Here is a 16039-nt window from a genome sequence, read left to right as displayed (position 1 = left end):
TTTTCTTATAGGCATAATTTTGACTTTTTACAATAAATAAACGATTTATTAACATTGTCAATTTTATTTAGTGTACGTGTAGATTTTGCAAAATATTAAATGTAAGTATAATAAACATAAACCTCATAAGAGTTTCTATAATTTATTCATATATTTCTTATGTCCCTAAGTGGTTGTCATGTCGTATAGGGTTATTTTGGTCATTTTAAAAATTTTACTGGCATAGCATTTGAATCTTATTAAAAGCCAACAGTTTGACTAATATTTTATTAAGTAATGGGTTAAAGTATTGGATAAAAATAAACTTTAGGAGGTAAGTATAGATTTTTTTGCACTATTAGGTGTAAATATAATTTATCCTTAATCTCAAGGACATTTTTTGTAATTTACTCTAAAAATATCAATAATTTTAATATATTCCTATTTTTGTATATAATTTTTTCACAAATTTTTTAAAATATAGATTATTCTATTTATACAACAACTAAAGAGTAACAATAAGATCATATATATATATATATATATATATAATGTTTTATTTAAATATTTATAACTTTTAATATATTTTTAATATAAAATTTGTTCTGATCATGTCATCGAGACAGTTAAATCAATTTTGCATACCTTTATTTGGGTTGAAACTGAACCGGCATTTAGTGCATACTACTAGTTAGCATTTTCAGTAACCATATACATCTTCATCATCGGGTATCTATGATTGATCTCAGTAATCTATTATAAATATGGGGCAAAATATTATTTCTCAATAATTTTTTAAAAATATTGCTATGATAATATCTTGGATTTTATATGAAAAATGATTATCATAAATATGGGTAAAGTATTATATCTGAAAATTTATGAAAAATATACTAAAATCTTATCATGAACCTATAATTTCTTGTACTGTATCTTTTCATGCCACTTGCCTAGTACTAACAAGATTAGCTGTAAAGCTTTTGTCGGTAACCGAGTTGTCATAGCCCGGGCTACAGTATTTGTCGTTTCAAGTTTAAATTATTTTAGTTTAATACAAAAGATAGTTTTTTTTTAATGTAAAATACAAAAGATAGTAAGTCCCTCAGAATTCATATTTTGCCTTCACAATTCGTCGTTTTATTAAACATTCTTCCTCCACCGCCGTGCACTATTACCGGCCATCATGTTTATTCCCTGTTCAAACCCTGTAGCCAACTCGTTTATTCCCCCACCGCCACGGGGCGGCCCCCAGACCTTAAATCTTGGCCGAAGCCTTGTCCGACTTCTGCTCAACTCCTAGCTCTGGGTAAATGGCTCTTCCTCCTCCTCCTCCTCCTCCTCCTTCCCTCCTCCTCCTCGCGTTGTTCCTCGTGGCAATGTCCGGGTCACGTCAGGAAGGGGCCCTGGCACGGGAGAGCGGCGCTGAGTTCAGTAGGGCCGCCTTCCCTGACGAATTCATCTTCGGCGCCGCCTCCTCGGCTTACCAGGTTTAGCTCTCGGTCTTAGCTTTCTAAAACTATCTGGATTTCTCGGCAAGACTGGCCATTAATTTATTTTGGCTCCTCATGCATGTTCGCAGTATGAAGGCGCTGTGAAGGAAGGTGGCAGGGGGCCGAGCATTTGGGATACCTTCACACACAAGCACCCAGGTCCCTTTCTCTTTAATTTGTCTCTTTCTCTCAATCGTTTTGCGGTGCTGCTCCATTTTGGACATGGGATTCAACTGGACACCCTACGTGTCCAATCCTCATGTTCTGCGTTGGGATGGACCATTTTGGGATTGATTTGCCAAATACTAAATCTATTAGATTTTTTATTTAGTTGGTTATTAATTTTAATAATTTTAAAATTTTATTTTTAATTTTATTCTATTTTTTTTTTTTTTAAGAATAGTTATCGAGTAAGAATCAAACATTCACCCATGCTATATTTAAAGGGACCATTGCTATTTCCTTTGAAGTGGCATAAGAAAAGTGAGAGACGGAGAGAGAGTCAGCCCTTTTTTTATGGCTCATTTTTTTAATAAAATATTTTTTCTTCTAATTATTTTAAATATTTTTCTTGTTTTTTATTTGGTGTTTGTTTTTTTTGTTGTTTTTTGTTTTTCATTTGGTGTTTGTTTGGCTCTCTTTTTCTTTTTCTTTTTTTTTTCTAGATCTTGGATCGACATGGTCGTTCTACTCTACATAGCGTGCCATTTTACGGTGAAATGAATTTTAAAAAAAAAGCTAACACTTTAATTCAACAAATCAATTCAGATTATAATATATCGCGATTGCCAATTTATTACTGGCCCGTGCTGTGGAATACAATTGTTGTCTCTTATCCAAAGCATTGATCCACAAAATCAATTGGATTGAGAGTGTAATATAAACATCAATTGCAAATATAGTGCATTACAATACATGGTAAAATGGGATTTGTCTCAACATCACACCTCAGTATTTAGCTATCAAAGTTCTAGATTCTAGTCTGTAATAATATAATTGTAGATATTTCTATTTGAACCTAGATGGTCATAGTATGAACAGATTTTTCTCTTACTTCTTTAAAAAGAAATAAATCTGAATCATTTCCCTCACCCAAGATGCTGATTGGGATCGTAAAGGTTTTTTATTTTAGGTTTTATTAAGGAAAGCATCGAGCGATGAACTGATCCTACCTTGTATTTAAAAATTTGTGCAAGGTGCAAAGTGGGTCCACCTGCCCAACATAGCAATTAAACTTTTCCACATCGGCTGATACTAAAGCCAAAGTCCACTCAGGCCCTGTTTAGGGAAGCTGTTAGTAGTAGAGCTTTTAGAAGTAGAGCTGTTGAAAGTAGAGCTGTTTGAAGCAGAGCGTTTATAAAAAACTGTTTGCTGTTTGGTAACTACATTTCTAAAGTGCTGTGACACTTTAACATGTGTTTGGTGAACAAATTGAGAAAGTACTTTTATGTGACAAAATGACCATAAAGGATATTACCAGTATTATATAACAGAGCATAACAAAATATAATATGTATTAATACATAAATATATGATATAGTATAATATTAATATAATGTAATATAATATTATTATAATATAGTACTATAACATTATGTATTATAGAATAATAATTTAATATAATATTAAATTATTTAATATAACATATCAATATATTATGATATAATGTAATATAATATTATATTTATAGTATAATATAATAATAAATATATAAAATATTATAATTATTAGTGTAAATTAATTTTTCATCCTTCTAATGACCATTTATCTCTCTAACAAATTTTCTAGCTAGGTGATAAAATTGGTTAAATAATTACTAATATTTATTTTTATTTATTTATTCAGGTCAGATTATTTGCCACTCACTCATTATTTTATTTATTTATTTATTTATTTATTATTTTATTTCATGGAAATATAGAGGGGTCGCCGGCCATGGGTGGTGGTCAGCATGGTGGCTGCCACCATGGGCAACCACGAGCTCCCAAAATAAAAAAATAAAAAAAAGAAGAGGAAGAAGGAACAGAGGCGGAGGCGTTGAGAGGAAGAAGAAGATAGAGAGGGAGAGGGAGAGGATGGGTGAGAGAGGAAGAGGCGAGACGATGGTTTTGGGGGGAAAAGGATGATTTAAATGGGGGTATTTTGGTCCAAAAAACAGCTTACTGACAAAGCTGAAAACAGCGTTTTTGGAAAGCTCCAAATTGGAGCTTCTCCCCAAAAGCTGTTTTCAGCTTCCCGCAAAAGCTGAAATAGCTTTCCGAAAATTTTACCAAATACCATTTTTTATCTAAAAGTACTTTTGGAGGGCCAGCAAGTGCTTTTTGGCCCTCCAAAAGCTCCCCCAAACAGGGCCTCAGTCATAGCACTGCGTGGAAGGTGATATATAATTGGGAAGAGCAAAATTAGTCACCCGTGACTAGCTTATACTTCTCCAAGCAGGACATGTTATATAACATAAATTTTATCTATAGGTTTTCTGTTTTTTTTAGTCCTTTCTTATTAATTGGCAACCAAAGAAAAAGTTAAAAAGAGCAATGATATGATATTAATATCTTCAGAAATCTATCAAAAGAGCAGGAAAATCCTATATCCAAAAAATAATGCATTCATCTAAAATATACTCCCTGAAAGCCCAAACCGTGCCTAGTTTGGTTCGGGGGATAGTTGAATTACTCCACATCCCATAACAAAGTATAGATATTTGAAATTATCGGATTTGCAGAGAAAAATATGAAGATTAGGCAAATATGGTGTAACCTAGATAGTTGCCCACTTTTACCCAGCAATTTGATCCCCTGTGTAGTGTTCTACAAGTTTTGACATGTGCAATTTCCTACCATTTGCATGGCATGTCTATTGGTGCTCGATCAATGGTTCAAAAAAAAAAATGTTAAAGAAAGAATAAAAAATATCGAGGACCACGACGGCGGTGGCAAGGAGGATAATTCTGATGATGATAGTAGCCACGGGATTTACTATCTAGGAAGTAGATAACTGGTTACTGTAGGTATTGATGCCCAAATCTTGCCCGATCTCATGATTTGATGATCAATTCATGGTGGTGGAAGATGGAACGCCTATCTGTCGTGAAGAGTTACGGATTTGTATACAAAGAGAAGAAAAAGATCCACCGATGTGGCTCCTGTAGGACCTCCTTCGATGCTTAAGTCCATCAAGGCTTTGGAATAACAGTGAGAAATAGCAAGAGAAGATATAATGAAAAGGATCAGAGTACAGTGATCTCTCTAGATCATTAAGCTTTCATTGCCTCGTTTGGAGTGCTCGGTCCAAAGTGCTCGGCTTGAAAGCTCAACCTTGGATTTTGGGAGCACGACCATCAGCGACTCGGCCAAAGCTCGGCCGTCGGAGGCTCAGCCATCAGGAGCTCGGCTATTGGAGGCTCAGCCATCAGGAGCTCATCCATCGGAGGCTTGACCATCTGGAGCTTGGCTATCGGAGGCTCGGTCGTCAGGAGCTCAGCCGTCAGAGGCTCCGCCTAGATTGCTCAGCCTAGAGTGCTTGGCTTGGAAAGCTCGACCTAGAATGCATGGCCTAGAGTGCTTGGCTTGAAGTGCTTGGCGTGGGAGCTTGGATGCGGCCTTTGGGAGCTCGACCATCGAAGACTCAGTTTGGTCATCGAAAGCTCAACCTAGATTGATTGTCCTGAAGTGTTCGGTCAGGATTGCTCGACCTGAAGTACTTCGTCTAGATTGCTTAGCTTGGATTGATGGGCTTGAATTGCTCGGCCTTGAGTGCTCGATTTGGATTGCTCAGTTTGAATTACTTAGCCTGGAGTGCTCAGCTTGAAGTGCTTGAACTATATTGCTCAGCCTGGATTGCTTGGCTTGATTCTAATTTGCCTTCTGGTCGGCGGTCTCGCTTCCCGTATAGGCTTTGTGTCTTGCGTTGCATGAGAGGGCGGCCTCTAAGGACTCGCGTAGAGTGCTTAGCCTGGTGTGCTCAGCCTTGGCTTTTGGGAGATTAGCCATCGGAAGCTCGACCATTAAGAGATCGGTTATTGAAGGCTCGGCCATCAAAAGCTCGGCCATCGAAAGCTCGGCCATTGAAGGCTCGACCATCAAAATCTCAGCCTAGATTGCTTAGTTTGGAGTGCTCGGCTTGGAATGCTCGGCCTGGAGTACTCGGCCTGGAATGCTCATCCTGGGAGCTTGGCCTTAGTCTTTGGCAGCTCGGCCATCGGAGACTCGATCATCAGGAGCTTAGCCATCGAAGGGTTGGCCATTGGGAGCTCGGCCTAAATTGCTGGACCTAGAGTGCTTGACTTAAATTGCTTGGCTTGGGATGCTTGGCCTGGGGGCTCGGCATGGGATGCTTGGCCTGGAGGGCTCGGCTTGGAGTGCTTGGCTTGGAATGCTCGACCTGGAGAGTTCGGCCTGGTTCGGGTCGGCCTTCTAGTCAGCGATCACGTGTTCCGTGTTCCGTGCGCAAGACGCTCATATCTCTAGGTGCACGGAAGGGAGGCCTCCAGTGACTCACATTCTAGTCACCAAGGACGTCGTGCGTCCTACATGCACAGTGCCCGTGACTCAGGTGGCATGGAATGACGGCCTCTAGGAACTCGCGTCCTAGTCTCCAAGTATGTGCATCTCATACAAAGGGAAGGTGATGCTCGGGGGCAGTTAAGTGGAAGAGGAGTCAAGCGCAAAGAAGCCTCTCCATGGGAGCCTCTCGTCATGAAAACTTAAAGAGTCTTTCTTTGGGTGCCTCTCACTATGAGAGCTTAAGAGCCTCTTCTTGGGAGCTCGTCACTATAAGTACTTGTCACCATGAGAGCTTATGATCCACTTCCTGGAAAGCCTCCTGACATTAGAGCTTGAGAGCCTCTGGCTGTTTCTACCTTGCCCCTTAGCCCTATTTATATGGAGGAGGGAGTATGGATCCATTGCAATTTCGAGATGGACATTAAGAGATTGCCATAATCTTCTTCCTTGCTTAGATCCCAGCAAAAATTCAAATCTATCATAACCTCCTTCCTCATTTAGATCTCCATCAAGAATTCAATTTTTTTCGAATTCAAATTTTTTCATAATGTGCACCATATGTCGCCCCATGAGCCATGATAGGTGGATTAGATGTATGCCATATTACATTAGAGTAGACTAGTAGTGAGTGAAGAAGGTTGAATAGAGAAGACTCAAGGGAGAATGATAGTAATCATTTCTGTATCGCGTTCCACCCCAGAATCATTGAGTTACATGAGTTTATATAGAGCTTAGGACAGTGAGGTATTTCCCAACGGATTCTGGTGAACTAACAGTTACAGCACCAGAATCCGTTGTAACTGTTGAAACGTTTCAGTTTGAAACGTTGTAACCGTGCTGGGCGAATACATGGTGGATGAGCTAATATCCCCCCTCAAGCTGAGTTCGGAGGTAGAACTCGAAGCTTGGTACAGAGGCGGAGATGCCTCTGAACAGGAAGAGCTTTGGTAAGTATGTCTGCCGGTTGATCCTCAGTGGAGATATGAGCAAGACGAATTTCCTTGGACTGAACTTTTTCCCTCACAAAGTGGTAGTCAACCTCAATATGCTTCGTGCGAGCATGGAAGACGGGATTCGTAGCTAGAGATAAGGCGGAGACATTGTCACAAAACAGTTCTGTGGATGTAGTGGCCGGATGTTGCAGCTCATGAAGAAGACGTCGGAGCCAGATGATTTCGGATGTGGTGATTGCCAAAGCCCGGTATTCAGCTTCAGTAGAAGACCGTGCAACAGTGGGTTGTTTCTTAGCGATCCATGAGATGAGATTTGAACCAAGAAATATGCAATAACCAGTGGTGGACCGCCGATCAGAGGAGTCCCCTGCCCAATCAGAGTCGCTGAATGCAGAGAGATCGAAAGAGCCGGGCGTGTAATGAAGGGAGTGATCTATTGACCCCTTGATATAACGGAGGATCCGTTTGAGCATTTGATAATGAACCTCAAGAGGGCAATGCATGAACTGGCAGATGTAGTTGACGGCAAAGGTAATATCTGGCCTAGTGATAGTGAGATATTGAAGTGAACCGGCCAAGCTACGGAAGAGCTCTGGGTTAGAAAATGGGGCAGAGACCACCGAAGAATGTTGCTTGGTTGATAAAGGAGTAGACACAGGTTTGCAGTCGGATAGACCAGCCTTCTGCAGAAGAGACTGAGCATACTTGGATTGATTGAGAGCAACTCCAGCATCCGAGTAGAGAGTTTGAATCCCCAGGAAGTAGGACAGAACTCCAAGATCTTTAATCTTGAATTGATTGCTTAGTTGAAGAAGAAGCTTGGTAATTGCAGTGCTGCTGTTTCCTGTTATAAGAATATCATCGACATATACGAGGACATAGACAGAGATGGAATCCTGATGCAATAAGAGAAGCGAAGGATCAGCTGTGCTGATTGTGAACCCAAGCTGAATCAGGAAGGATGTGAAGGTGGCAAACCACTGCCTGGGAGCTTGTTTGAGCCCGTAAAGAGCTTTCTTCAATTTGCAAACATGATTACTGTAAAGAGGATCAAGAAATCCTTTTGGTTGTTCCATGAATACAGTCTCATCTAGTTTCCCATGTAAAAAGGCATTAGACACATCAATTTGTCGAATGGGCCAGGAGAGTGTAGTTGCCAGTGCAATGAGAACTCGAATAGTTTGGAACTTGGCCACTGGACTAAATGTTTCAAAATAATCAATGCCATACTGCTGATGAAAACCTTGAGCAACAAGCCTAGCTTTATAGCGAGCAATGGAACCATCGGAGTGACGTTTGATTTTAAATGTCCATTTGCAGCCCAGAACTTGTTGATTCGAAGGCCTAGGAACCAGTTCCCAAGTCCCCTGCTCAAGAAGAGCATTGAACTCCTCGGACATAGCTGAGCGCCACTGAGGATTGGTATGAGCCAAAGTGAAGCTCGTAGGTTCTGAATCAGTGGAGTGACTGAGCAAGGAGAATATCTGTTTGGGTTTAAGAGAGCCTGTTTGAGATCTTGTAACCATGTGGTGTGTTGAAGCAGGCTGTTTTGAAGGAATAGAACCAGGAAGAGAGGGTGAGGATGTGACAGAGGTTGGTGTAAGAGAAGAGGATACATCCGAGTGAATAAGGTCCAAAGGATGTTTAGAGAGAATGCCGACGGAGTGAAACGAGAGTTTGTGACTCTTGGCCATACAGCAGGTGGGACACACGGCAGCGGGATTCCTGGAGCGTTGAACGGCGGAGTGTTTGGCAATATGAGAGATGACAGAGTCAGCCGGGTGACCCAGACGAGAATGCCATAGATTGATGGAAGAAGTGGTGGATAGAAGTGCTTTGGGTGGAACTGAAGGCTGAGAAGACTGCTGAGCAAAGGTGAATGGGATCGGATACAGTCCCTCAGTGCAGCGTCCTTGGAAGAGTGTCTGGTTGGTGTGTTTGTCCTTGAACAGCAGTTAGAGCAAACGTGGAATCTGGAGATGGTTGATCTCTGTCCCTCGTGGATATGATAATCTCTTCACTACAGAGAAGTGCATAGAGTTCATCCAGGGAGATTGAGGAAGATCGAGTCCGAATAGCAGTTGCAAAGGAGTCATACGCAGATGGCAACCCATTGAGAACATAGAGGACAGCATCCTCTGAGTCAATCTGTGATCCTGCAGCAGTTAATGCATCAACTTTGGATCTAATTTCGTCAAGATATTGAGACATTGATAGATCTCTTTTCTTGATATTATGCAGCTCATTTTTGAGCTGGATGATGTGGGTTCTAGTAGCAGAGTTTAATCTGCAATCCAAGGCTGCCCAGATTTGATAGCAATGCTCTAGATTAATTACATATGGGAGAACAGAGGAGGAAATGATGGAGTTCAGTGCTGTGGCAAGAAATTGATCCGTGAAGAACCATGTTTCGGATACTGTTGACTCTAAGGTACCAGATGTTCTGGTGGGTGTAGATGAGCCATCGAGGAAGCCGTAGTAACCACTGGCTTTGAAGATCCTGATGACTTGAGATCTCCATGTGAGGTAGTTGTCGGAGGTGAGCTGATTTGGTACTAAGGATCGTATCTGATTAAGCAAGAATTTGAGCTTTGGAGGGATAACTTGACCATCCTGAGATTGGAAGTCTTCAGCAGCTCCTGTGGCATGCACAGATCCGGGAGAGATCATGGGTAGATGAACTTCAAGGTCGATTGATTTCTCTGACATCCGTTGTTAGATGTCTTTCATACTGATATGGGAATAATAGAGAGAGCTCACAGGATCTTGAGCTCTGATACCATGAAGAAGGTTGAATAGAGAAGACTCAAGGGAGAATGATAGTAATCATTTCTGTATCGCGTTCCACCCCAGAATCATTGAGTTACATGAGTTTATATAGAGCTTAGGACAGTGAGGTATTTCCCAACGGATTCTGGTGAACTAACAGTTACAGCACCAGAATCCGTTGTAACTGTTGAAACGTTTCAGTTTGAAACGTTGTAACCGTGCTGGGCGAATACATGGTGGATGAGCTAATAGTGAGGTGCTAGGAAAGAAACAGAAGAAAAGAATAATCAAATATTGAATTTCCTAAATATTAAAATAAATAATTTTAAGTACGTAGAGTTTATATCTCTCAGAAGAAAAAACTGCAATTATTATGAATCGTACTTGTCAGCCAGTTACAAAGTTTGAGTTTGTTGGCCAGATAAGATTGCTGATAAAAGTAATGGGGATGTAGCACTGGACTCTTACCATCGTTATAAGGTAACTTGTGGCCTTCGGTTCTCTGCTTTTAATCATTTTTAGAACGCTTTTTTAACGCGTGTATGTCTTTCTTCTTCGTTGTTATCTTTTGGTTATTGATTGATTTGTGTTACAGGAAGATGTAAAAATAGTGAAGGAGCTGGGACTAGATGCCTACAGGTTCTGTATCTCTTGGCCAAGAATCCTACCAAGTAATAATGCCTACTTTTCAAATGTAACAAGATTATATTCCTCATAAATTCTTCTCTTATCATGTTTTAATTGTTCATTTTTATCTTACGATAGATGGAAGCCTAAGCGGGGGAGTTAATAATGAGGGTGTCAAGTATTACAACAACCTCATCAACGAGCTTATATCCAATGGTCATAGTCTCATCAACGTTATTTCTAGTTTTTGTTATTGTTTCCATGCTCCCCTTCTCTGATCAAAAGTTCTAAATTGGCAGGCTTGAAGCCCTTTGTGACTATCTTCCATTGGGACTTGCCTCAAAGCCTAGAAGACCAAGATGGCGGTTTCTTAAGTTCTAATATCATGTGATTTTCACATACCACCAACCTTCTTTCGACAGCAAGGCTTTTATCTTCATGTCTTTTTCATTATTATTTTTTAAAATAAAGATATTAAAACCCATCAAGATTTAATTAAACCTTACACTTCTAAGTAGAGAGGGGTGCCAAGTACCTGAGCTTTTCTGTCAAGTCTTTAACCTAAGCTTTTTCTCCCTAGTGTTGCACTGCAGCCATCTGTAAATGCTACAAAATTTGCAAACCATCACAAACAAAAAAAAATCATTAGTTCTCTCGGATTGATATAAATGTTTTGCTTCACAGAAGCAGTAGTACTGTGCCACATATTTTGGCCTAAATTTGATCAAGGTCTATACCACCCCAAGATTTCAATCTCTCCAGGAGTCTTGCACCTTTTGATAGGCCTACAAAATTTTATGGGCCCTAACTATCACCAACTTCAGCTCGAATTGACAGCGCTTTTGATTAAAATGTGGTCATGGCTGATATATAGCCTAAATTTATGGTGCGCACTAATGCTCTTTTCTACAGAAACGACTACGTTGACTACGCCGAGGTTTGCTTCAGGGAGTTTGGAGACCGTGTCAAGCACTGGATCACCTTCAACGAGCCACTTATTTTCTCGGCTATGGGCTACGCGTCCGGCACATTTGCACCAGGGCGTTGTACTCCTGGGATCGTTGGCAATTGCCCCACAGGGGACTCAGGCAGGGAACCTTATATTGTGGGACATAACATGCTCCTTGCCCATGCTGCTACAGTGAAGTTATACAAAAACAAGTACCAGGTGAAGAGATTGGTCCATGCCATTCTTTTTTTATTTCTTTTTTTATGATAAAAAGGATATTATACTTTCCTTTTATATATATATATGTATATATATATACACACATCCATGAAAAGTCAGAATACATAAAATTCATAAGCTGGACAAAAGAGAGAGAGCAGAAGTAGTGTCGCATAGTGTAGTTTCTATATAATTGGCCACGTAAGTAGCCACCTAGTTAAGACCAATGTTGGCCCTTACCTTTCGTACCCCCATCTTTTTTATTTTGTCCTAGAGAGGGTTCAACTATCACAATTTTTTTCCTCAAAAAGAGAAAAAGAAAAAGAAAACACAATTATCAAACAGTGCAACTTTGATTATAAGACCTAACCTTGTTACATTAACCATGCAGGGGCCTCAGATGGGCAAAATAGGTATAACCCTGACTACTAAATGGTTTGTGCCAATATTTAATACCAAGACTAATTATGATGCAGCGGAACGAGCTCTAGATTTCGCATATGGATGGTAAGTTATTGGCGAACCAAGTCCTCCTAGAGCTCTCAAAATGTTTTAAAGATTTTAAACCAAGATAATTGAAGTTGATCATTATACTAAGACTATATCTCTTTTGACTTGTATAGGTTCATGGAACCCTTAACTCAAGGTGATTACCCTTTCAACATGAGGGTGCTTGTTGGAGACCGGTTACCCAATTTTTCTAAAGAGCAATCAGAATTGGTTAAAGGGTCATTCGACTTTATAGGACTTAATTACTATACAGCAAGCTATGTATATAGCACTCCCATATCTAATAGTGCAACCAAAAATTACGATGCGGATTCCTACACTAACACGACCGGTGAGCCCCTACTAAACCAAAGTTTTAAATTATGCTATTTCCCTAATATCCAACAATCTTTTTTCTCTCACTTTTTTGTCCTTTTCAACAGGAGTACGTGATGGAGTCCCCATTGGTGCAGCGGTAATTGCCTTCACAATGCACAACTCTCTCTTCAAAATTCGATTTAGTAAGCTTGAGTAAACATAGGGATGTAGCTTTGGTAGTGTTGAGGCCGAATCTGGACTAAAGTCGGAACGCAGCTCGGTCGATCCTGAGGTCGGCCAGAGGTGATTCGACTAGGCTGGTTGACGTGTCGGGTGCTGGTCTCCTCTGTTGGTAGCTTGCAAGAAATCTATTTGCCGGAGAGTTTCCAGCAGAGACCCTCCGATGCCTAAGTCAGAATAATGAGGCAACAATATAGACGCGATAGGGTTTCAGCAGAGGGTGACTCTGTGAGTAATATTGTATGTGTACATGAAGTCCCCTGGACTGCCTCTTTATATAGGAGGGTCGGATTTGTTGTTATCTGGGCTGACATGGCTTGCACTGATGGCTAGGTAATGGCCGGTAATATGACCGCGATGTAGAAGTTAGCCCGTGTAGGCAGCGTGTAGCGCAGGTCTGATGCAGAGCGTGGTGCTGCCACGACTGTGGGCGGATAAGGTTATCGGTTGTTAAGACTGTCAGTCCTTATCGACACGCGTTGATTGTTTTCCTTGGCTAGTTGTCTCCTCTGCTGGGCCTGAAGTTGTTCACCTCGATTTATGTCCGAGGTCAAGAAGATCGATCTGGTCTGAGGTCTAGGTGTCTAATATTTTCGCATCAAGTAGGACTAAATATGAACATTATTCATAAAACTAAATACTATCGAAGAGAATAAAAAATATGGTACAATTTTATATATGGCATGTTTTAGGCGATAAGCTAAAACATCCAGCTCCTATAAAAGCTACAAAATCTGCAAAGAAAGTGGGCATACATATTGTAAGAGATAAATGACACACGAACATGCACATTATTTATATCTCCTGTTAGTAATGCGTGCAAGACGTGCATCACAGACTGCGTTGAGTTGGCTCTTCGTCTACCCAAAAGGAATAAGAGATCTCTTGCTGTACACGAAGACCAAGTACAACAACCCAGTCGTCTACATCACCGAGAATGGTAAGACTGGGCGTCCAATGGGTTTTTTTGGTGATCAGCATTCTTTGCTGCTTCACGTAATGAAATTATGAAACTGAGAGCTGATCTAAGTACGTGTCTCTTGACATACAGGGGTTGCAGAGGCCAACAATGGAACGTTATCACTCAAGGAGGCGCTCAAAGATGATACCAGGATATACTACTACCGTAAGCATCTGCTGTACGTGAACAAAGCTATAAGGTCAGTACTATGAGCCGTACTTGGGTACTCTTTGTTCATAAGATCTGCTCTGTTGACATATCCTGACGCACAAAGGACTGCTAAAATTCTTGGGGAACTTATATAGGCTTGGAATTAATGGTTGGTGTTCAAACGCCTCAAAAAAATAACGTTTGGTCTATTTTGACAGGGAAGGGGCAGATGTGAGAGGATACTTTGCGTGGAGTTTGTTGGATGACTTCGAATGGAACTCCGGCTACACAATTCGGTTTGGCATCCACTACGTGGACTACAAAGATGGCTTGAAGAGGTACCCCAAGAAATCTGCCTACTGGTTTCGCAAGTTCCTCAAAAGAACATAGAATTGTCTGCGGTTAAATAAATTCCATCCCATTTTACTGTCATTTTCCTCATTAGGAGTGCAGAAGATCGTTGATGCTGCAATAAAGTGTATGTTAAGTTTTTCCTTGCTGAAAGACATCATTGTTTGCTGATTCAATAAACTGATTTGAGCATGGGAGCCTTTGAAATAAAACCCAATCTCTTTTTTTTTTTTGGTACAATGTCGACTCACACACAACGAGTGTAGGTGTAGCCCATAAAATCAGAAAAAAAGAAATAGTGCAAAGGAGAAGGGACAAACGCGTGGTTCTCAAAAAAAAAAAACCTCTAGAGTGATGAGCCGTATACGATGCCACCCGGTCTGTAGCACTGTTTGCCTCCTTGTAAACATGTGTAGCTCGATAGGAGACGTACTGATCCAAAAGACTGCATATATCGTGTAGCAGTCACAACCCGCCGGCAACATACCCCGACCCTGAATCCACTCAATCACCGTAGCTGAGTCCCCCTCAAAGAGAATACGATTTGTATCCAAAATATGCCTCGCATAGGTGGTGCCTTTCCATGCGGCTCTGAACTCGATACTATCGACAGATTGATTAAATATCTGCCGACCCCCGGCCGCTATCAATCTGATCTCATGGTCTCTGATGATAAACCTCACACCACTGCTACTCCCTCCCTTGTCGACACTGCTGTTGAAGTTCACCTTAAGAAAGTTAGAGGGTGGGGGCTCCCAGGAGATGAACAAGGTTCTGGACGCTACGGGAGTAGAATGGGAGACCTAGATATTTCTAGCCACCCCAAGGGACAATGACACAGTAATGTCGATGACCTTCGCCGCATGAAGGAGAGTTCTATCTACCACCACCCTCGGGTGCGCTCTGCTATCCTCAAAGATTTGGGCATTCTATCCAGCCAGTGGTAGAAAGCCAAGTAAGCCGCCCTGATCCCCAACTCCTTAAGGCCGGACCTCCATGAGGAATCCTCCAGAAAGATCAAAAAATCCTCGGTCAACGTCCACCCTAGACTCGTGTTGAAGGAGGCCGAGGTGCACTCCCAGATCTGAGCTTCCTGCGGACATCCGAGAGAACATAGGAGATAGACTCCTCCACCTACGGGCAGACTACACAACCTAGGGGGATGCTTACCTCTTGCCGAGCCAGTATGCTTCTAGTGGCTAAGTAGCCCCAGATAATCTTCCAAACAAACATGGCCACTCGAGGGTGGATGCGCAACCTTCAGATCCAAGCCCCCTCAGTTTGCCAGACTGACATCCTCCTAACCAGCCTAAGTAAGTCCCTAGTTTTCACTTCTGGCTTGCCAGTCTCGCTCCAAACCCTCCTATCCTCACCCTCTCCTGCAGGAATCAGTAGTGACAAGACTTGCTTGTCCACCTGCTCCCTAAAGGCCCCACCGGACGAGGTCCTCGTTCCAACCTCACTCTCCTAGTGCAAATAGATCGTAGACTCTACGCCCCTCCAGCCATCCGGGGCCAAACAAAGTGGGTCAACTGCACGACGGCACCTCAAACACCCATCTATCCCCCAAGACGTCAATAGCTCCAATGTCACCAATCTCTCATGTGATTTCCAAAATAACCAGAGGGGCACATGTGCAAATCTCTCTCCAAATGAAGGAGCTGTGCCGACCAATGCGGAAGACTGCTAGGTAGACCGGATCCCCATACTTGGTCCTCATCAGGGAGCTCGAGAGACTCGTCGGCTCTAACAGAAATCTAACTGCCAACTTGGTAGCGAGGATCTCTTGCCACTCAATCAGGAAGTAAATCCCCAGCCCACCACTGCTGGTCGGCTAACAGATCGTCTCCCACGCCAGCAAGTGAACACCTCTACTACTCCCACGTCGTCCCTAGATGAAGCTTTTGAACAGGCTGATGGAGACATCAGCTAGGCCATCATTTTATTTGCATATTTGTTTTATTTTTATTTCTGGGTTTATTCGCATTTTAGGGCTTATTTGTGTTATTTGTGGACTTATTAGGATTTATTTCTGTGTAAGG

General features: G+C 41.5%; 1 protein-coding gene across 1 annotated transcript; it reads left to right on the top strand.

Annotated features, from left to right (window-relative positions):
* The first annotated feature begins 1168 nt into the window (after window positions 1-1168).
* Window positions 1169-14228, top strand: LOC103695791 (beta-glucosidase 13-like). The gene is made up of 13 exons (XM_017847026.3): window positions 1169-1466; window positions 1559-1628; window positions 10115-10173; window positions 10289-10364; window positions 10459-10536; window positions 10620-10707; window positions 11233-11488; window positions 11880-11995; window positions 12112-12329; window positions 12421-12452; window positions 13373-13475; window positions 13587-13695; window positions 13865-14228. The coding sequence occupies exons 1-13, from the start codon at window positions 1290-1292 to the stop codon at window positions 14034-14036; spliced, it is 1554 nt and encodes a 517-aa protein (XP_017702515.2). The 5' UTR covers window positions 1169-1289; the 3' UTR covers window positions 14037-14228.
* The last annotated feature ends 1811 nt before the right edge of the window (window positions 14229-16039 follow it).

This window comes from Phoenix dactylifera, chromosome 2, assembly GCF_051530095.1.
Source record: "Phoenix dactylifera cultivar Ajwa chromosome 2, Ajwa_hap1_PhDact_Kaust_v1.1, whole genome shotgun sequence".
Classification (NCBI taxonomy): Eukaryota; Viridiplantae; Streptophyta; class Magnoliopsida; order Arecales; family Arecaceae; genus Phoenix; species Phoenix dactylifera.
Note: the sequence above shows the minus strand (reverse complement) of the source record. Positions and strands in the feature narration are given on the sequence as shown.

Excerpts from the sequence above, each read along its gene's own strand:
- LOC103695791 (XM_017847026.3), top strand. The coding sequence starts at position 1,290 with ATGGCTCTTCCTCCTCCTCCTCCTCCTCCTCCTTCCCTCCTCCTCCTC. Across the intron at positions 12,453-13,372 it reads GAGTCCCCATTGGTGCAGCG|ACTGCGTTGAGTTGGCTCTT; the intron begins GTAATTGCCTTC and ends CGTGCATCACAG. Across the intron at positions 13,476-13,586 it reads CGTCTACATCACCGAGAATG|GGGTTGCAGAGGCCAACAAT; the intron begins GTAAGACTGGGC and ends CTTGACATACAG.